This window comes from Larimichthys crocea, chromosome XXIV (assembly GCF_000972845.2).
Source record: "Larimichthys crocea isolate SSNF chromosome XXIV, L_crocea_2.0, whole genome shotgun sequence".
Taxonomy (NCBI): domain Eukaryota; kingdom Metazoa; phylum Chordata; class Actinopteri; family Sciaenidae; genus Larimichthys; species Larimichthys crocea.
In genome coordinates, this window is record NC_040034.1 from 471254 (window position 1) to 492912 (window position 21659).

The 21659-nt window shown below is 43.6% G+C and overlaps 1 protein-coding gene across 12 annotated transcripts in view; it reads left to right on the forward strand.

Moving 5' to 3' along the window:
• Window positions 1-21659, forward strand: part of tnika (TRAF2 and NCK interacting kinase a) — a 56049-nt gene that overhangs the window by 23777 nt on the left and 10613 nt on the right. For 2 of the 12 annotated variants that reach the window (XM_027274663.1, XM_027274660.1), the window contains exons 3-22: window positions 4631-4687; window positions 5685-5810; window positions 7345-7455; window positions 8724-8814; window positions 9272-9402; window positions 9513-9567; window positions 10128-10206; window positions 10375-10550; window positions 11543-11609; window positions 11694-11892; window positions 12586-12702; window positions 13834-13920; window positions 14769-14984; window positions 15396-15980; window positions 18773-18937; window positions 19372-19626; window positions 19995-20101; window positions 20409-20524; window positions 21074-21171; window positions 21303-21326. In XM_027274663.1, the coding sequence (XP_027130464.1) occupies window positions 4631-4687; window positions 5685-5810; window positions 7345-7455; window positions 8724-8814; window positions 9272-9402; window positions 9513-9567; window positions 10128-10206; window positions 10375-10550; window positions 11543-11609; window positions 11694-11892; window positions 12586-12702; window positions 13834-13920; window positions 14769-14984; window positions 15396-15980; window positions 18773-18937; window positions 19372-19626; window positions 19995-20101; window positions 20409-20524; window positions 21074-21171; window positions 21303-21326 (2862 nt within the window). The remainder of the gene's footprint in view (window positions 1-4630; window positions 4688-5684; window positions 5811-7344; window positions 7456-8723; window positions 8815-9271; window positions 9403-9512; window positions 9568-10127; window positions 10207-10374; window positions 10551-11542; window positions 11610-11693; window positions 11893-12585; window positions 12703-13833; window positions 13921-14768; window positions 14985-15395; window positions 15981-18772; window positions 18938-19371; window positions 19627-19994; window positions 20102-20408; window positions 20525-21073; window positions 21172-21302; window positions 21327-21659) is intronic. The other 10 variants (XM_027274661.1, XM_027274662.1, XM_019269900.2 and 7 more) reach the window with 10 other exon arrangements.

Here is a 21659-nt window from a genome sequence, read left to right on the forward strand (position 1 = left end):
GAGAGGGAGACGGAAAATACAAGGTGATGGGAAAAGTAGGCAAGACATCTAAAAGGGGGAGGAAGGGAGAAATAACATAAAGAGGAGATTGTGAGAATATAAGAGGGTTGGATAATGAGAGGGTGAATCGGAGGGATAAGAGAGAGAGGCAGATTTTGAGAGAGAGAGAGAGAGAGAGAGGGAGGGAGAAAATGCAGATCTAGGTCAGAGAGGCAAAACAGTCAACGAGTGGAGGAAGGGATGAAACAAGCCTGTGAGGCTCAGAGCTCCTCGTTATGAATGGGAAGGATCAGGGAGAGAGAGGGTGGGCCAGGCTTATGAGAGAGAAAGACGACAAAACAATTTCAATTTCACCAAGCATTTCATTTAGTTCAGCATTTCAGGAACACTTCTTATTAGATAGATAGATAGATAGATAGATAGATAGATAGATAGATAGAGAAGTCAATTCCCTCTTTTAATCTCTGCACGAACAGAAATGTTAATGCACTAACTTGTGGGTTTAACCGGAGTTACATTCTACTGCTTCTCGACAAACAGCAGTGACTTTGTTGTCACCGTGAAGTTCTTAAGAAACCACAGACGGATTAACATCTGCCCGTGTGAATTGTTGAGCTTGACAGGCGTGTTTTTGAACTTTAAAAGCCAAGGATAGCTCTTTACCCCTTTGTTTCTTCTTTGTCTTCATGCTAAACTAGACTAACCATCTCTGACTCCATAATTACTGTAACACACAGACACACGATTGGTTTTGTTCTCTTTAAACTCTCAGCAAGAAAACAAACTAGTTTAATTCCCCCCAAAAAATGACAGACTATTCCTCGTTATTGGTTGAATATTTGGTCTAAAATATTGGGCAGCAGTGAAAAACCTCTTCAAATTGCTTGTTTTGTGCATCCGACAGTCAAAACCCCAAATGAAGTCCATTTGTGACTATATGAAACAAAGAAAAAGGCAAATGCTCACATTTTAGAAGCTGAAAATCAGCATAATGCAGACTTTTTTGCTTAATAAATGACTGTCGATAAGACAATTAATTGATGGTTTCAGCACTAATCATTTTATCATTTGTCCTACCGTATTGTTTCAGTGTTGCACACGTTTAACTGCTTTAGGGACACTATTTTAGTCGACGTTCATATAACCAAGACACCCCCCCCCATCCTATCTTTGAATTTGCAACTAAATGATCAGGGAGATGACAAAGAAGAAGCGAGAGATGAAGACGAACCGACAGTGCTAATTCTTTTCTGTTGCTCCTTTCACACTCGGTCATTTAATAAGGTTGGATGACATTAGTGCACGAGCAGGGATGGAGAGATGGAAGGAGTGAGGTTGTCAGGTGGCTCAGAGTAATGAATCTTTATCCCGGCTCTGATGATGTCCATGTCCAATATCTATTTGACACGCACTCTCCAGCTCCCTCAATCATTCTCCGTGCCTCTCTTCATGTATCTGCGTGCACATGTGTGGGTGTTTTGCAAGAGTTCTTCTGTCTGTGCGAGTAGTGGAAATAAAGAGGGGGGATCTTTTTGCATTTTATGTCTGTGTGTGTGTGTGTCTGTAAAGTGTATGTGTGAGTTTCTGGTTTGTAAGTGGCTGTAATTCCTTTGTTGGTCTCCAACAAAGCCGGCCCTTGTGCTCATGGAATTGGGGCAGTCTGATCCTAATGAGAAATCCCTGTTCAATCTTTCCAGCTCTTTTTCTCTCTTAGAAGCTAGACTGTGTGTGTGTGTGTGTGTGTGTGTGTGTGTGTGTGTGTGTGTGTGTGTGTGTGTGTGTGTGTGTGTGTGTGTGTGTGAGAGAGAGACTGATCACAGTGTTCACTCCAGTTGTGCTTAGTTTGCATTGTGCAGCGCAGGACTGTGACACAGTGAATTATCATATTAAAAACCCAAAACTTTCTAACCTTAATCAGCGAGTTTAAAAGTTGTTTTAATGAGAAATTTAACTTCTGGCTTTAAATTCACCTCATCTGGGACCTCAGCTGATGCTATTCCTCTACTGAGAACACACTGAGTTTTGTTCCTATTTACAACCCCGAGAATATGAATGCTTCCTCTAGGCAAAATAGATTGCGGTGAGTTCACATGCGGAAGTGGCGCGGTTGTTTAAAAATGTTAATGCACATGTTTTTTCCCTTAATTAATTAAGTCTTTTAATTTGAAAGTCTTAAACACAATAGGTAAGAACATCACTTCTTGGCTTAATCAAGACTTAATCATATAATTACGATCAGGTTTGCTACTTTACGACGTGAGTGCAAAGGAACAAGTAAATTATTGCCTAGCTGCCTACATTATTGTGCAGTTAATAACTGTATATATCGATATATAACCTCCAACTCGCGAGCCATCCGTCAAATAAAGTGAGTTTTGGTGCAGCCTGTGCGTACGATTGATCTGTTAGGATGACATAAAAAAAAACAGAAGCAAAGAGAATGACTATTGAGCAGCGGCAGTGAGATGTTACAGTAAAATCACTCCTGCAAAATGAACTGCAAAGCGATGCAGCTGCCAACTTTGAGACATAACACTACGCTTCTCTCTTTTTGTTTTTTACTGTAGCGTTCCTCCGCCACTGTTTTCCGGCTGAAGCGTTCATTATCAGGACGGCCCTTCGATTAAAACCCTCAGGAGGCGCTTTCGAGCCAGACCATTAATGCCATCTGGTTTATAACAATTCCCCAGAAAAACACTGCCCTTGTTTTGAGTGTGTGTGTGTCCTTGACTATGTGTGTATGTATGTGTGCATTTGTTTGCCACTGCTGCTCAGACTGTAACATGCTAATCAGTTGAGTCCAGACAGGTGGAAGTAATAGCCATCAGTGGTTTTAACGTCTCTAGCCCTGTTAGCTTCATTAGCTAATCAAAGCCACAGATGCTCTGTTGCAAACGAATCACTTGGGTCTTTCCATTCGCCCCTCAGCTCCTAATCTCCCAGTTTCCTCTCCTCATGGCTCCCCCCCCCGGGGGGCATCTGCCTAGCCTTGATATTGCTCGGCACAGTCGGTTGTGTGGGTCGGTATGTGTCTTCGGTTGCCCATCTTCTATCCTTAGACACTGTCAACTTTTTTGACTTGTCAATTTTCAGTGTTGGGATGAATGCTGCACCAACAAGTCAACTCACAGTGACATACTCAGTGTTAATTTCGTCAGACGAGATGAGACGAAATATGGTCGTCGACGAGCCTTTATCCCTTGACGATGACGAGACGATGACGAGACGATACAATGTTCTAAAAACACTACGGAAAAATGTGCGTTTTTGTTGACGAATAAAAACGAGACGAAAATGTCATGCAAGAAATAAAAATGAACAAAAATGTCCTCCTTGTTTTCTTCTACTATATAAGAAAAAATTAACATCCAGTCCTGCTGTCATGTGTTTGTGCCAGCACTTCTTTTACTGTAGCAACGACGTTTGATATCCTCTGGCTGCTCTCGCACCTGTGGCTTGGAAACAAACAGCATGCAGGAGAAACACGGCGTACGGACAGTGCAATCTAGAGCATGAAACGGGCCTTAGAAGTCAGGCTCGACCCGGCCCGGCCTTGATTGACAGCTTTGTAGAGCCCGAACCTGTTTGCAGCCCGACGTTATTAAAATGTGCACATATGGCATAACAGTCAAGAATGAGTCTAGCCTCCCCATTTGTTCTAAACACTAACAGTGATGGACTCATCTTAATTTGAACATTTTAGTGGATGCAACTGGCATAAAATCAATTTATTTATATTGAAATTTAACAATTTACATGTAGAAGATGACAGAACATGTCATGATAGGGTGTACCTGCTATTAGTAGATCAAAAAATGAAATCAAGTGCATATTAAGTGTGTATTAAGTGTGTATTGAAATAACAGACAAGACACTTAGCAAAGCTGCATTGAAGATGAATTCATTCAATTCAATTCAATCAAGACATTTAATCAATATGTTAGCTGTGGAACACAAGTGAACTGGAATTAATAAACAAAAAAATATTCCTGAAATACATAGAAGTCTAAAAAGTTTTGACTAAAACTGGACTAAAATTTTGAGACTTTTAGTCGACTAAAATATGACTAACAAAAATGATTTGTGAAAGACTGAAAGTGACTAAGACTAAATTGAAAAATGGGTGACAAAATTAACACTGGAACTAAGACTAAATTGAAAAATGGGTGACAAAATTAACACTGGACATATACTGTGGTATCTTGTTGACCCAGCATTTTCTGTCATGTCCTAGATTTGAATCCGATCAGAGATGTTATATTTCTTGATACCTGCCGTCAGCCACTAGACTGATTTCCTGCTAACAAGCAATACTAAACTGTCAGACACGTACAGTCAAACCACAAACACAGCCCCTAAAGTTACTGATCCCATTGCTTGTTGCTTTCTGTATTCGATCATGAATATTGAATTTGGGTCCATCGGTTTGGGAATAATAGCAGCTTACCATCCAGTGTTTGTGTTGGATTGTCAGGTTACATATTATATTTGTCACTTTGTTGGACTGGATCACCTTTGGGAAGTCATGTTAACAACACTTTTTTTTTAGTACAGTGTTTGAATGATAGGAAAACTTCCACTATTTTATTTATTTTTTGTGTCTCATATCTCTGACCATCTCTCCTTTCAGGGTCGCCATGTTAAGACGGGCCAGCTTGCCGCCATCAAGGTCATGGATGTCACCGGGGTAAGACAACACAACACGTACACGCATGCACTCACGCGCAGCAAATCATCTCGGGGTGATTATACCAGCGCCGACATGTCATCTAATTATGAACGATGAGTCAGTGTTCGCACGCGCACGCACGTGTGTGTGTGTGTGTGTGTCTGTATTGCAGGCACGTGCGCATGTGATGTGACAGAGAGGAAATGAGGACAGGACTATTGCCATGGTAATATTAGCTGGAGGTATTAGGACAGCAGTGTGGTCTCAGGCGTGTCTGTAAAGCAGGAGGGAATCTCAGCTATATTTAGAGATCCTCTCACCCCTACGCCTCCCTGTCAGCACTCAGCTGCCAACGAAACAATGGAGGACCGCAGGAATGAAGCAACAAAGGGAAAGATGAATGAACGGATGGATAGGAGCATGAATGAATGAATGAATAAGGAAATGAAGACATGCAGGAGGGGATATTTTGGGGATGAGTGAATGAGCACATTGCCAGTAGAGCGGCGAGTGAACAAATAAATGGAACTCTGTGTGAATAAATCTGCTTGAATACAATAAAAATGAATTAATGATTCAAAGATCGCTGACTAAATGAGCCGCTGCTACACGAAATCAGCTTACTAAAACAAGTGATTTTGTTTTCATGGCTGATGAACACGAAATTGAAGTAATCAATGAATAATTTGCTTACATTGTGCGTAATGAATGACAAATTACAGTTTTAAGTAACCGACTGTCACCGTAACGACTTGTTTCAAACAACCGCTTTTCAGGCTTTGTGCCAGTAACCCCCCGAAAAACGAAAGTAATTAAAAAGTAATGCTGTTTGTTTTTTTTTGTTGATATTTAGAGCCCAGCTGCGAGCTTCGCAATCGGAATTTTAAATGGACTCAATTCCCTTTTTGCTCCATCGCCATCCTATTAAGATGTTTTGAGGGGTCACAAATGGAGGTCGTGGTTTAACGCCTGTTGATTTTTTTTCTCTCTCTCTCTCTCTTCTCCTGTGTGTCAGGACGAGGAAGAGGAGATTAAAGCCGAAATTAACATGCTGAAGAAGTACAGTCACCACCGGAACATCGCCACCTACTACGGAGCTTTCGTCAAGAAAAACCCTCCCGGCGTAGATGACCAGCTATGGGTACGGTCTTATTTGTGTGTGTTTGTGCATGTTTGTGTGTGTGTGTGTGTGTGTGTGTGTGTTTGCAACTCTATGCATTTGTGTGTGTGAAATGGAGTGTAACCTGCAGAGAAGATGGCTGCAGCCTCTTAGAAAAACACCAGAGCCAGAAAGACATGACTCTCCATTTTTCATTGTTACATTTATGTGAAAGAAGTGAGTGTGTAGTTTGAGGACTGCAGGACTGGACTATGTATACTTAATGTGTGTGTGTGTGTGTGCGTGTGTTTGTGTATGTGTGTGTGTGTGTGTGTGTGTGTGTGTGTGTGTGTGAGAAACATATAAAGCAGAGCTACTGCAATAAATCATGCGTTAACGCGAACTGAGGGAGCTCTCTACTCTCTGATACTGTAGCATTCATCACACAACAATGGGAGGACACACACACACACATACACACACACATATGCATATAGACACAACAGCCAGATCTACTGCCTGCATAATTCCCCCTGACTCAACAGCTGCCTGCTTTTCACGTGTGTGCAACATTAGCACAAGATATATATTATTATACATTTGCATGCGCTCTGACATGCATCCCCTCTTTGTTCTTACGCATGCACGAGCGTGTTCCCTTTGTCTTCGCGTGTCTGAGCACACTTGCTCAGCCCGCCTTGATGAGAGGGGTCGGATATTACTTGCCAACTTCCTCCTTCACTCTGTAATCCAGAGTGATGATGAGGGGAGCTTGAAACAGAGCCAGGGGCTGACCAGCTGAACTTTTGCCTGCATTTCTGCAGGGATATATATATATATAATGCTGGGATGGATAAATGAGGAGAGGAGAGAGAGAATGCATGAGGCAGCTGAGGATGAAGAGAGGAGAGAGGGATGGACAGAATGGACACATTGTGTTTGGGTCAAGAGATGATGAGACTTGATTCATTCATTCATGTGATCTCGTGACCCAGTTGAGTCAGATTATACAGTAGTTTCTCAGTTTTTTTGTGTGTGTATCGAGTGTGTGTTTGTAAAGAGCGACTGTCTGTTCATGTGTGCTGTTTGTGCGTAACCGCTCCCTGTGTTACTAATGCTTTTACAGTAATGTGATTAAGGGTTCTGTGTATTTTCTTTATGTGTATCGTGTTGAGGAACTGGATTTCTGAGGCAGATAATAAAATCAATACTTGGGAATGATTTTTGTCCCATAACGATATCTCAGATGATGTTTTAGTAAAGATGCTTTCTTTGACAGTTTCTAGTTAAGTTAATTTTCAACTAAATCTGCAATGATTAACGATGAATTAGTAGATAAACAAAAAAAATGACTTTAAAGCGAAAAGGCCACCAAAAATTGACAGTTTCTGGGAAGTGGCTGCAGTTAAATGACCATTTATGTCAGCGCTCAGATAAAACAAGGCCAGTTGTTGATGTTAATTATTCTATTACCTTATTACAGTATATTACTACTAAGTCGCTTTATTGGAGTTACTGGTTTGTTTGGAACTGATCCTAGACCAGTGAGTCAATAATTGACCTTGTGCGTTTGTAGCTGGTCATGGAGTTCTGTGGAGCCGGCTCGATCACAGACTTGATCAAGAACACCAAGGGCAATTCTCTGAAAGAGGAGTGGATCGCCTACGTCTGCCGAGAGATTCTCAGGGTAAGTCAGATCTGTCGTTCTATAAATGGATAAAAAATGATTGCATGGAAATGTTTGAGAAACAGTGAGAAATCTGTGTGAACTGAAAAAAAAGCTGATTCATTTGTTCATAATATTGATTCAGGCACGATCATGACCACGATGATTTTGTTTTTCACCAAAGAAGCAAGACAAGTCTGAATCAGAGAAATTGCATAACTTCACATAATAAAGCTGAACACCTCAGGCTCATGTAAGAAACAAGCAACAGGTCAAAACAGTTTTAGCTCAGTTCACTTACAAGAAACAAAAGTTTATGACGTTCACAAACTGATCTCAGATTTGTTATTGTCCTTTGTGTTTAGGAGCAGTCTACTCTAGTAGCTACTTGTTTTTTTATGTTGTCTGAATTAAAATCGATGCATTTTAAAGAATTTTAGTATGTAAATCATAGGAAAAATGACATACACACATACATACACTAGTTTTGTTTGTGTTCCCGTTTCATTGACGTGATGTGAAGCGTCAGATTATATCTCCTTGCCAAATCTTATTCTCACACGTTTTGTGTCGACTATCCGGTTTTGTGCCAAAGGCTGCAGCCTCGAACCGGGTGCAGCGATATCAGTTACACGCAGTGCCGCTCTGAACCGAGACAACAACGGTTCCCCTCATCCACTTTTATTTCTTTTTTTCACCCTTCATCTCTCATCTTATTTCGTGCTCTCTGCTTTCTCTCATCCCTGCTCATCTGTCCTTTTACATTTTCTTCTATTTTGTATTTCTTTTTTTTTTTCTGTTTTTTAAAAAAATAAATCTTTTCCTATCTTCCCTCTGTCCTTTTTGATGTTTTTACTCTCCTGGCAGCACATTTCTCTGTGTTTCTCTTGTTTTTTTCAGTTTTCACTTTGCAGTCAATACAACAGGCTTAGAATGAGGATTCTAAATACCTGACACATTACTGTACTTAGATTTAATACACCAAAAATCCTATATATCTGTACATGTCATACATTTACATTACAGAAAATAATAAACTACTACTACTACTACTTAGCCTTCTAATAAGAATAAAGTTAGTCGTTTTTTCATGGCTGATGCTCATGCAGAAGTCAATGACAGTTAGACAGTAGCAACCCTAGACCTGCTTGTCTTGCTCAAGGACACTTCATTTCTGGTAAATGAGCTGTTTATGTAATAATGATCATGACTTGGCTCATTGCTGCAGTGGCGTTCCTTCACTGTGTGTGTGTGTGTGTGTGTGTGTGTGTCTCTGTCGCTGTCTGCAGGGTCTGACTCATCTCCATCAGCACAAGGTCATCCACAGAGACATCAAGGGACAGAACGTCCTGCTGACTGAGAACGCAGAGGTCAAACTAGGTCAGTCATCTAACCCTCACTTGACAAAATGGCTTTAGGATGGGGATGGCAAGAGGAGGTATAAAGTTTCAGGTGTGTGTGTGAGTGTGTGTGCGTGTGTGTGTGTGCCGTTTCTTTCTTCTTTTATGCTGAATACCAGCCTGCTCATCTCTCTGTAGCTCTGCCACTGTTTGTGCTGCAGATTGCTGAAGAAGGAACTATCCTCTCTCGTTCACTCTCCCCTTAAAGCCCACTGGGGAGGGGATTATGAAGTGAGTGTGTGTGTGTGTGTGTTTATAAATCGGGCATGCTATTGCAGGTTGGGTAATTCGTTCCTGTTTAGAGCCCATTATCGAATTCAGTAAAGCCCACCGGTGTGCTTTGGGCATCAGCACACACCCAAACAAGCACACAGTGGAAAAAAATGTCAACTGCAGACTATATCTTGAGTTATTTCTTTTGTGTTTTTGCTCTGTAGTGGACTTTGGTGTTTCGGCCCAGTTGGACAGAACAGTAGGAAGGAGGAACACGTTCATCGGGACACCGTATTGGATGGCGCCAGAGGTTATCGCCTGTGACGAAAACCCGGACGCCACGTACGACTTCAAGGTGCTTTGACAAACCTTCTGTCCGCTGATCTGTCTCCTCTGCTTTTTTATTTTATTTTTCATTTGATCACCCTGAATATTTATGCGCTGTGTCTCTTCGTGTCATTACAGAGTGATTTATGGTCACTGGGTATCACAGCAATTGAGATGGCCGAAGGAGCACCACGTACGTACTCAGTCGATAACCTACACCTTTTTGCTACACATCATTTCTTACTGCTGCCGCATTAGATCAGCGTTATCAGGATGTCGGGGTCATTTTTCAGTCCGGGCCGACGCGACTCATCTGTAGGCTTGTAGGAGCTGATATAAATTGGTTGTCAGATTGCTGTCTTCTTCTCCCTTTTCTTTCCATTTTCATTCACATGATTGGTTATGATTTTGATCCAGTAAAAAAAAAAAAAAAAAAAGAGCTTGTTGATCTCAGTTATCGTGAAGGACATTATTTAATTCTGTCAAGGTTGTTCAGGTCTAGTCTGTGATAGTACAGTTCTGCATTTTGGACCTCAGGATGGGTGAGGATATTTCAGTGTGTGACTTTTTTTTATTTATTAGCGTGACGATCAAAGGTGTTATCGAGGAAGGCAATGCAAGTGTGTGCAAAACTAATAGATTGTTAACAGTATTGACAGATATATTGATTGGACGAGGGCTAACTCCATGATAATGTTTAGCACAATTGACTGCAAACATCCACTCTAACCAACACTGAATCTGACTTTCTAGCACTGTGTGACATGCACCCGATGAGAGCTCTCTTCCTCATCCCACGCAACCCGGCCCCCAGACTAAAGTCAAAGAAGTGGTGAGCGTCTATCTTGATAATTGTGCGATTAAATGATTTAAGAATTTAGAGCAATACTGTCAGAAACAGGAAAATAAGTTCAGACGTGCACTGGTTTGCAGCAGAGGTTTTTTTGTTTTGTTTTTTTTAAATTGCTTTTTTGTTGCATGTGTGTGTGTGTGGTTTCAGGTCGAAGAAATTCCAGTCGTTCATAGAGAGCTGTTTGGTAAAGAGCCACAGCCAGAGACCCAGCACAGAGCAGCTCCTCAAACACCCGTTCATCAGAGACCTGCCCAACGAGAGGCAGATCCGCATCCAGCTGAAGGACCACATCGACCGCACCAAGAAGAAGAGAGGAGAGAGGGGTGAGGAAGGAGTTTGAATCCTGTGTGGGAATGCCGCCACAAACAATGACAACAAATATTATAGATTGCAGAATCTTTTTTTTTTTATTTCCATAACCACATATTCTTATCAGAGTCATGGGCGGGGTTGGAGTCGATCCCAAGCCTGACGTTGGCTGAGAGGCCTGAGCCGTCCCTGAAAAAATTCTGACCATAAATAGTAACAAAAACAGAATCAAAAACATTTCATGCACATCTGATATTTTTATATAATTAATAATTATAGCTTCAAAGTGCAACAGTCCCACCCCTTAAATCTCTGAAGTGCTCTCGCACACACACTTCTAGATGCGCACATAAACCCACACACTGTGCAAAAAAAGACCACAAGGGTAAGATGTAATACAGTTTCAGATGCAGACAGACACAAATTCTCACAAACATGTGCCGTCACACCCATGGGTTTTTCAGCGAGGCGGGAAATAAAAGTGAAAGACGTCCATTCCACTCCACCGCGACACAAAAACACATCCTCAGTCAGAGTGACAGACAGAGCTGCGTCAGTAAGAACCACATTAACCGCTTCAAGAGACAACGTACTGCAGGGCGGACGTCCCCATGATGTATAGAAATGTCTTAAGAAGACTGTGGCTTTCTCCAGCTGTCACTTTGTCACATTTAGAGGACAGGTCCATGTGGATGTGACTCAGGGAGAGCCGGGGCGGCTTGTGCTTTAACCGTTATGCTTTAAGCCCCCCTTTGACTTTCGAAAGAGCTCTCAGCTAATGTTCCTCACCTCGCTACACACAGTAAAATGACAATTTATACCCTTATTCAAAGTGGCTAAAGGAGAAAATGCCTTAAAGGAGTGAGGATCTGGGAATGCCAACATCGTGAGCGGTTTAGTAATGAACAAAGGTAGTTCAAGTGAAAAATGAAAGTGGAATGGCTTTTCTCTCTGCTGTTCGTTACCTTACTCACTTTGGTTTCTGCCTCTCCTCTCTCGCCATCAGATGAGACAGAGTACGAGTACAGCGGCAGTGACGAGGAGGACGAAGAAAGAGACGTGGGTGAACCGAGGTTAGTGTCTTCACTAATGTACGACACACGTGACGCTCCTTCAGGAGCTTAAAAAATCGTCTTCCCACCCTGTCCCATTCCCAGCTCCATCATCAACGTCCCCGGCGAGTCAACCCTGAGGCGGGACTTCCTGCGCCTCCAGCTGGCCAATAAGGAGCGCTCGGAAGCGCAGCGGAGGCAGCAGCTGGAGCAGCATCAAAATGAGGAGCACAAGCGCTTACTGTTGGCCGAGAGGCAGAAACGCATCGAGGAGCAGAAGGAGCAGAGGAGGCGGCTGGAGGAGGTAAGGAGGAGGAGGAGGAGGAGGTGGAGGTTGAAGAGGAGGCTTTAATCGCCATCTTTGACCTTGGTGAATCTAGAAAACATACATGTACAACCCAAATCTACCTCTCTATCTTGAAATAATCCCTCAATACATTCATACACCAAACGCCAATGAAAGTCTGTTTGGCTCTCTTCCTTTAAACACTTTAAAGCAAACTTAATTTGTCCCATTTTGGCAGTTCAGGCATACAAAACCTTTCATTCACCATTTTGTAGAGGCTGTAGGAGAGAGGGAGAACAGTACAGAGACACACACACACACACACACACACACACACACACACACAGCCTTTCCCCAGTGCCCCTCTCTTAGTTCCACAGAGCAGGCTTAGAGAAGGAAATCCTTAGCCCATAATCTGTGCACTCTCTCTGGGTTCCCACCAGGGTTTGCCCACCACTAGAGCAGAGCCGTGACTCGACTCGGAAAACATGACCATCAACTCTGGTGCCAAGTGTGTGTCTATGACACACACTTGGCACCAGAGTTGATGGGTCATGTTTTCTGCGTTTGCGTGAGAGAGTTTCTGCTGAAATTAAGTGTGAAAAAAGACAAAACAACCGTGTTGCAATCCTGAATCTTCTTGTAAAAAGACAAAACAACCGTGTTGCAATCCTGAATCTTCTTGTGTGTGTGTGTCTGTTCTTCTGACAGCAGCAGCACCGAGAGCGTGAGCTGAGGAAACAGCAAGAGAGGGAACAGAGGAGGCGCTACGAGGAAATGGAGCAACTCCGCAGAGAGGAGGAGAGGAGGCATGCAGAGAGAGAACAGGTTCAGACGCTGTATTATTATTATATCGAAATGTTACTGTATGCCAACAGACGTTGTCGTGCCACAGAAATTTGTGGCATTTCTCATTTTGCCATTAAACGTCCTGTTATTTTCCATATTATTTTTATGGCGACATCTTCCCCCGTCTTTCTGATTGCACTTTAGTATTTTCTTAATGTTTTTGCAAAATGCAAAAATATTGTTTTATATCATATAGCTGAAAGGAAATAAACCGACTCTCCGATTCAGAAGAAAAACTATAGTTATTACTTTTATAGTTGTTCTTTAGCGTCAGCAGTTCCCTGGGGGACAAAAATCAAGACATGCCCTTGGCAATATTAGATTACAATATATAATATAGGAGCTCGAATTGGTATGACACTGCTGATCTATCGGTCTAGTGGACAGATACTTTATGGTCTTTCAGAATATTAAAGACACTGTTGAGTTGCTGAATTATAGTGCAATAGATTAAAACATTTACTTCATTATTTAATCAACTTTCAGCTTTATTTATCGCATACTCTCACGAATACAGAACGTTCTGTACCCCTGTTCCCACTTTCCTTTAACAGTTCTTCCTCTTGGGGGGCCCTCGTGGCTCACCTGTGCAGCCCATGTCCTGGACCTTGTGGTATGGGTCCAGGTTTGCAGTTCTTTGCTGCTTGTTGTTCCCTCTCACTTGCTCTCTCTGTCTATCTCTGGCTGCCTATGTCCAAATAAAGTCTTAGAAAACAAGAAAATACCAAACAGTTCTTTCTCTTGTCCTCTCACTGAACTTACTGCTGCTCTGGCGTGTATTTTTGTTGCCCCAGTTTCCTCTTTATCACTCTGTTACTCTCCTCCCACGCTTTTTCGGATGTTTCGAAAAGATACATTTTTTTTTTCCACCATCTTTGTCATTTTTCCTTTGTAGCACATTACAATCGCCCGAGAACTGGGTCTCCTTCACTTCACGTCTGCCCTCCGACTCTCATTTTCTCTCTTCATTCACAGCCGCCTCAAGAGATAATCTCCTCTATTTCTCTTTCTGCCTCTATCATTCTCTCCCTGTGTCTGTGTTTAGGTGTTCAGATTTCCTGATTTTTCTCTCTGTCTATTTCTATCTCCTTGTGCCGACACGCTGCTCAGGAGTATATCCGTAGGCAGCTGGAAGAGGAACAGAGGCAGTTAGAGATTCTCCAGCAGCAGCTACTACAGGAACAGGCATTACTGCTGGTAACCATAGCCCTCCCATGTGTTACTACTGCTCCCCCATCTGTGCTGTGTGGCCCCCCTCCTATCCCCACTGCATGCACCCGAGTGGCAGTTGTGCAGAGGAAACTGACTGTGAGGGAAACCACAGTCTGAGTCACTCAACCTGCTAGTTGCAGATTTGAGGAAAAACATGAAGCTGAAACGACGAGTCGCCTATCTCTAGTGCTTGTGTTGAATTTATTTTACATCACTGATTGCATGTACGGTACCATTATGTTGGCTGGATCTCAAAGGTTTCCCCAGAGGGAGTAGAAAAAAAACCCTGTTTTGTCAGCTCCAATCATGTTGGCTCGCACAAAGCGAGAATAACCGAGAGAAAATACGTTGTCGTTTTCTACAGAGGATTCTCTCAGTGGCCTAGTCCTGTCTCGGCCAACAGTTTTGTGCTTCCTTGCAGTATTTCTCCACTATTCCTTGCATCCTATTTGAAAAGAAATGTATGAAATGAGATGAACCTTTTGAGATCCAACTCCAGAGGCCACAGCAATGAAGTCACGCACCAAAACCCAGGGATGTGTTGTGGCCCTGGAAAATGGTGTTTCCCCTTTCCCTCCCTACTGCCATCCTTCCTGCCTTGATCCTCCTTCCCTCTCAGTTCCTACCTCCCCGTCCCCTGTGTTATAAGATAGCCTTACATTTACGAATATAACTATGTGTGTTCGTGCTCCGTATACGTGATTCCAGTTGTCAATATCCGTACTCATCAGTTCTGTTTTGCATCATTTGTGAACGCGTGACTCTTGACGTTCTACACAGATCTGTCGCTCATCTCCGTTCCTCCCTCCCTGTGACTTTCCCCCCACCTCCAGGAGTACAAACGTAAGCAGATAGAGGAGCAGCGGCAGGCGGAAAGGCTACAGAGGCAGCTCCAGCAGGAGAGGGCCTTCCTGGTGTCTCTACAACAGCAGCAGCAGCAGCAGCAGCAGCAGCAGCAGCAACCGGAGGGAAGGCAAGCAGAGAAGAAACCGCTTTACCACTACAAAGATATCATCAATCCTAATGACAAGCCTGCCTGGGCTAAAGAGGTAAGTCACAACATGCAAGATGAGACATGCATGCAATTAGGTATTTTCCAAAATATGTATATACATATATCTTTTTACAAAATGAATAATAATAAAAACTTTTCTTGGGTGATGAAAAGTACAAGAGGGTAGTAGTGCACGAAATATATGCATGTAATGTTGATGAGCAGCTCCTATTGTACGTTATACACACCGCGGGGCCTTCTTGTGTTGTTAATGCCTTATTCAGCAGGTGTTACTAGAAACAGCAGTCCTGTGAAGAAAATAGAGGGAAAGTGGCGAGACCTCTCTTTTTGAATCTGAAGATACTTGAGAGTTAACGCCACTTTGCTTTGATAATCACACTGTGAAGTCTGCTTTGTGTCTGTGTGTTTGTTTCGTTGCTTACCCACCTCTGACTCTGACTTCTAGGTCCCGAAGCAGCAGCATGTTATGGGTAACCCGCCCCCCTCCCAACTACGACAACATCAGTCATTCAACCTACCGGCTTCATCCTCTGGCATTCACGGCCAACACAGAGCTCAGGCCCCTAAGCGAACCACATCCCATTGTACCCAACTCTCCACGAACGTCCCCCAAATTTGTATTTCACTAGAGCCCGGAGAACAACTAGATCCGGGGCTGAAGCAGGATATAAGTCAGAAAGTCCGAGAACTTAGGGCTCAGAAACTAAATGAGAGGGGTCGCAGCCCAGGGCCCAGCAGGGAACACAACCAGGCTGCTGGGCATGGGCCCAGTAAGGGACCCAGTAAGAGTCATTCTAGTCAAGGTCTAGTCAGCCAGTCTAATGTAGCACACAAACCTTATCTTCTGCCCAGTAATCAGAAGGAGAAGCCCAGAGACAGGCCTCTCTCTACCCCCAGTCAGGCAGCCATCCAGAGGCATGTGTCCCCCGACTCAAAGCTTAAGGCCCCCCAGGCTTATCCTCAGTCCCAAGGAGAGGTCCAGAGACCCCAGTCTGGATCTATTTCTCTTTCCATTCCTGCAATCAACCTGGTTAGTCCCCGTGTTCGCGCAAGTTCGCACTCACCTTGCCGTAGAATAGAAGTAGATATAGAAGAAGAGTGTCAGGGAGGATTGCAGAAAGGGATGAGGTCAGCCATCAGCCAAGAGTGCCTAATGCTGCCCTCGGACTTGGAGGTCACAGCATTTGATGAAACTGACTTCCTCTCTCAATCCTTCCCTGCCGGTCAGATCAACCTTGCCCGAGCTAGACAGAGAGGAAACTTCTTCTCACCTGCCTCGGGCAGTGGCAATTTTCTTCCTATCCCTGATAACCATGTCCTTTCCCCACCTGATGGACAAAGAGGGTTTTTGGGGCAGAATGGAAGACGGGGTTCTACGTCTGACATTGGGGCTTTAACCAGGGCAGGCTTACTATCCAGCTCTCCAACCGGTCCAGCACCTTGGTTGTGCCTTTCTCCTCGCACCTCTCCAAAAACCTCACCCACTGGCTCTCCTTCGTCCTCCTCGAATACCTTGTCCCCTCCATTCTCTCCTGACATCCCTATGAATTACATGAACTACCAGTCTTCTACACTTATGCCTAACAACTTATTTATGCTCAACCAAGCCCACTCACAATCCTCGACCCCTTGCTGTTCCCCGAGTCGCTCTCCCTTTGGATCCAGGAACCAGATTCACATCAGTTCTGCGTGCTAGACCGTTGTCCAAAGCATACATGTATAGACACACACACACACACATACATACACATGATTGGAAAAAAATGCATTCCCGGGCCACGATTCCAAACCTTAACCATAACAGCTACATGCTAAACACCAACCCTTATCCTGTGTTGTACATTGTATGTTTACTTGATATATAATGAGCTCAGAAATGACTTTAATTGGCCAAAAATTATTCCCAATCCATGTACAAAGACATTTGCCCACCTGGCAAAAATAAACAAATGCAACCAAAACAATCCTAAACTCACCCCTAAAACCGAGTCTAACTCCCGCACTCAATGTCTATAAGATTCAGATTAATCCTCACAAAGATAGAAGTACAGGGGCATACATACTGTACATACACACAGAGACTCACGCACACAAACAATCTGTAAATATACCTATATTTATCTTTAAAGTATGTGTCTTTTATTGTTAATTAACCTGTTTATATGAACTTACTTTATATACATTTGATATAGCTGCAGTTTTTGTATATTTTACACCCAAAATAATCTCTGCTGGGACTGAGATCCAGAGGAGAGGTGCCAACATTCAGGGACAGCTTCTAATTTCACCCCTACCCTCAGTTCACCCCATCCCAGCCCCAACCCCTCACCCCTTCCCCGCCACCTCGTCACACCCAATCACTGACTGTCCCAGAAAGCACCATGGCAAGCACCCTCATAGTTGTCATCGGGGAAACCCACCCACCCCAGCTTCTTTTTAGGTCAGTCAACAAGTCAATGAAATCCTGACTTGGTGATGGGCGTTGACCAAGTGGTGGTGGGATCCTTCGAGCAAAGTTGAACCCTTTTAGATGATTCTCTCTCGTACCTCATCTTTCCTGGGTCCTTTCTTAGTATAGATGTGGCAGTGGCCACAATTAACTCAACTAATGCTCTAATTCTTAGAATCTCCATTGTAGAAAGACCTTTCGGGTGGTTGGTTAACCCTAACCCTAAACCTAACCCAAACACCTGATATGCACAAAATGAATATTCAATCAGCGCTACTCAAAGGGTTTTCTTCTGTAAAGGAATCTTCTAACCGTAATCTCTCTTTCTCTTAAGGTGAATTGATGTTCACTTTACCTTGACGGACTGCTGCGTCCACAGATTAGCCTCACATCATCTCCTGAATCACTGAACGTCTCTTTTCCATTGGTTCTTTATTACTTAGCTTCATCAGTAGTTGTCTTTCATCCCAAGTGGACGTCTAACAAAATATTTGCAAAGTTCTCTGCTGCCACATATGTCATAGTTTCCTTATTGTAGTTGACTCCAAAGTAGGCAACTAACAAAGAATAGGGGAATGACACAGTATTGCATAGTTGTTCCGACCCAGGTCATAATCTCAAATAATTCCACTAGACATGTAGAATTGCAGAAAGGCTCCAAAGGGGATAGTTTTCACTACACGTATATGTTTACCTGGGAGCTATTGACACTATGCTCTGCTGAACAATGACTTTAACCATCCACAAACCGTTGAGTAGATTGTTTAGAGTGGAAAATGAGTCAGCTTGGGAGCTTACCCTTTGTCTCACTGCACAGCAGATAATCTGATGATTTGATTACACTCAGATATTTTGTAGTCGTTGGTATTGACGCACAAGCGCACACACCCACAAGTCGCTGGAAACGGTCACTCAAACTCTACAAACACTAACAATCAATCATGGTTTCATATGTGTGCATACACTACCTTCACACTGAGTGAAATCCATGATTTTATTTTGAATGTGGTGTCTTCTAAAAAAAAAAAAATGGGGCTAATTCTAGACCTTTTATCTGCAGCCATCAGGCATTCTTACTCATCAGCAGTATGTAGGACATGGACGTGCATAGACCTGTTTTGATTTTAGATACTCTCTAAGGTTTCTTTGGAAATCTGGCAGCTGTTAAAGCAGGTTACGTAAAAAAAACCCACAAAGGAGTTCCAGTGAATCAGTCAAAGCACATCAACAACAAAAGCATGGCACCATCCCACAGTGCTTATGTTAAGATTGTCTGTTGGCATGTAAGGGCGCATGGGTGTTGGGGTCAAGTGTGGTGATTGGTTGTGCCGCATGCTGCGTTGTGAATGACGGTGGTATTTGACCTGTCCCAGGTGGAGGAGCGATCTAAGCTGAACAGACAGAGCTCCCCAGCGCTGCAGCATAAAGTGTCCAACCGCATCTCCGACCCCTCCCTCCCTCCCCGCTCCGAGTCCTTCAGCAGCGGGGGCATGCAGCCCGCCCGCACCCCACCCATCCACCGCTCCATCGAACCACAGGTGTGTGTGTGTGCGAGTGTGAAAGGACGTACGTGAGAGTGTTTGGTACGTTTCCTCGTAACCAGTGTGCCAAAACAACTAATCGCAGACCTCTTGGCTCCTTGCACCACAAACTCCTTTCAAAGTTCATATCTGTGAATCAGTCTCTGCTCTTTTCTCGTCTTACTTTATTTTCTCTATTCTCTGCCTCTACCTGCTTTCTCCTTACTCTCTTTCTCTACCTTTTGGATTTTTATCTGTTTATGTCATCTCCTCCTTATTTCCCATACTGGCTCTCTATATTTATACTTGTCCGTCCATCCACCCTCCTCCTCATTTCCTTCTTTTTTCTTTCCTCTAACGTATACATCAACCTCCTGCCATGCACCCAACTTGTCCCCTTCATCTGTCCCTCTGTCTCTTTCTCTCTGTCTCTATCCCTTTCCCTCCTACAGATGGCCCACCTGGTTCCGGTGAAGACCCACACAAGCTCCATGTCTGGCTCTCAGTCTCTGCAGGACCAGACGGGCTCAGCTCTCAGCGAGAGCGTCAGTGTGGGCTCCCCTAGGCCCGAGATGCCAAGGCAGAACTCGGACCCCACTTCTGACACCCCGGGACCTCCGCTACGCATCACAGGCAGGGAAGAACGGGATAGGGACAGAGACAGGGACAGGACCGCCTGGCTGAGAGAGGAGGACATGCCACCCAAGGTTAGAGAATAACAAACAGAAATGAAGTTGTGGTATTTTATTAGATCTGAATTATACTGTTTGTTGGAGAAAAAAATGAAACAAAATGAAAATCAAATTTACTTTGATGCAAGTACAAACAGACATGATGTGAAATAAATCACCTGTTTAAACTGGTGGTGGTTTGCCAAAAATAATGAAGCTACCTGACAGGTGTGCCAACTAAACTGGAATGCGTTTTATTAACAAAACCAATCCGTCACACCTCACAACTGCGAACCACACGTAACCATAACAAGAATGTGTGTGTACAACATGTATATTGTTATTCAGTGTATTCTCCTGTGACTCCTTGCTGGGCAATGTTGACATTCAGTCTGTGTGTCCAGGTTCCACAGAGGACCACTTCCATCTCCCCAGCCCTGGTCAGGAAGAACTCCCCTAATGGAGGAGTCGGTCTGGGCCCTCGCACAGGTTCTCAGCTCATACGGGCCAGGTAAAGCTCTAATTAGCACATTTTCCACCTCCTTCTTAAATTGGTTTAAATACCTATATATTTCTTTAGATTTCTTGCATCTGCACTGTATAATGCCGTCACAAAAAAGCGCTGCTGTATATTCTAATAAATTAGATTAATATTCACGTTTTTAAGCGGAGGGTGTTGATTGCAGAAATACTGCACTGGTGCTGTTTTTACACTGCAGGAGTTTCCTAAAATGATCTATATAAAACATGATGATTCCATGATTTATATAAATGTGTTGTATATTTAAAGAATTCAGCAACGTGTGAAAATGTTTCAGTAACCCAGACCTGCGGCGCTCGGAGCTCTCTCTGGACGCCATGCTGCAAAGAACTTCCTCCAACTCGTCCTCCTCCTCCTCCCCTTCATCTCAGGGAGGCTCGGCTGAGAGGAGAGGTAACGAAAACCGACCCGGTCACACATACACACTGTCAAATACACAGACTCACACGCCTGCATGCAAACATTTAGAAACCGGTGCATGTACTCGCTCTTGTACACATGCAAATGTGGACACGGAAAACACAGAAACGTCCACATTCAGAGAGTTTCAGAGGCTATCAGCGGGACATTGTCAGTCACAGTTCTGCTCTGATCAACCTGTCGGATGTGCCCTGTTACTCTCAGCCTCCGGAGATATAGAAGAGAGGAAATGAGAGAGGTTGATAGAGAGAGGCGTACGGGGATGTGTCAAACAACAGGCCAGAGGGATATCTAAGATATGCATGGATCTCCCCATGACAAACACATGACAGAGAGACAGGTTGAAGTATGATACGACTGGTTTTCCTTCATGTTTGTTGGATGTTGTTACGTGGGTAGAAATGTAAAGCATGAGTCAAGAAAAAAAATATGCGATGCCTTAAAAATATCAAACGGGGGATGCGTTTTTTTTGTGTGTTTTTTTTTTTTTCACCCAGACAATGACTTCTTTGTTCTTATCAGGTCAAACCAAGCAGGAAGGATCCCCTCCAGGAGCCAATCAGGAAGCGAAGCCCAAACAGGAAGAAGGCCGTGAATCAGCCAGGCCCAGCAGACCAGCAGTGAGTCACACAAACGTTCACTTTCTATCACAGAAATCTCCTCTCCTCTCTCCTCCTTTTTTTCTTCCTGCTATTCATCTGGTTCTTTATTCCTTTCTCTGCCTCCTTCTCTTTGTCCTTTCATTCTTCAGAGCTATAAGAAAGCCATAGATGAGGTTAGTGACACTCGAGACCCCCTTTTGCTTATCGTACCGGTTTTCCTTTGCCTCGATCTTCAGAGCCCCTCTTTTTTTTACCCCCCCCTCCTGGCATGGCGGAGTTTCACGAGAAGATGACGTTTTTTTTGTTTTTCTTTTAACTTCGGAAGTATCGGAGTGTGACGGCGACGGCGGTGCATGTGTGCTTCTACACACATACCTGAGAGCGTATGTGGGCGTGTGCTTGTGCGGGGGGTGTGTGCGTATGCATGCATGCGTGTGTGTGTGTGTGTGTGTGTGCGGGCGTGTGTGGTTAACCTGAAGTGCCAAGCACCTGAACAGACTCTGAAT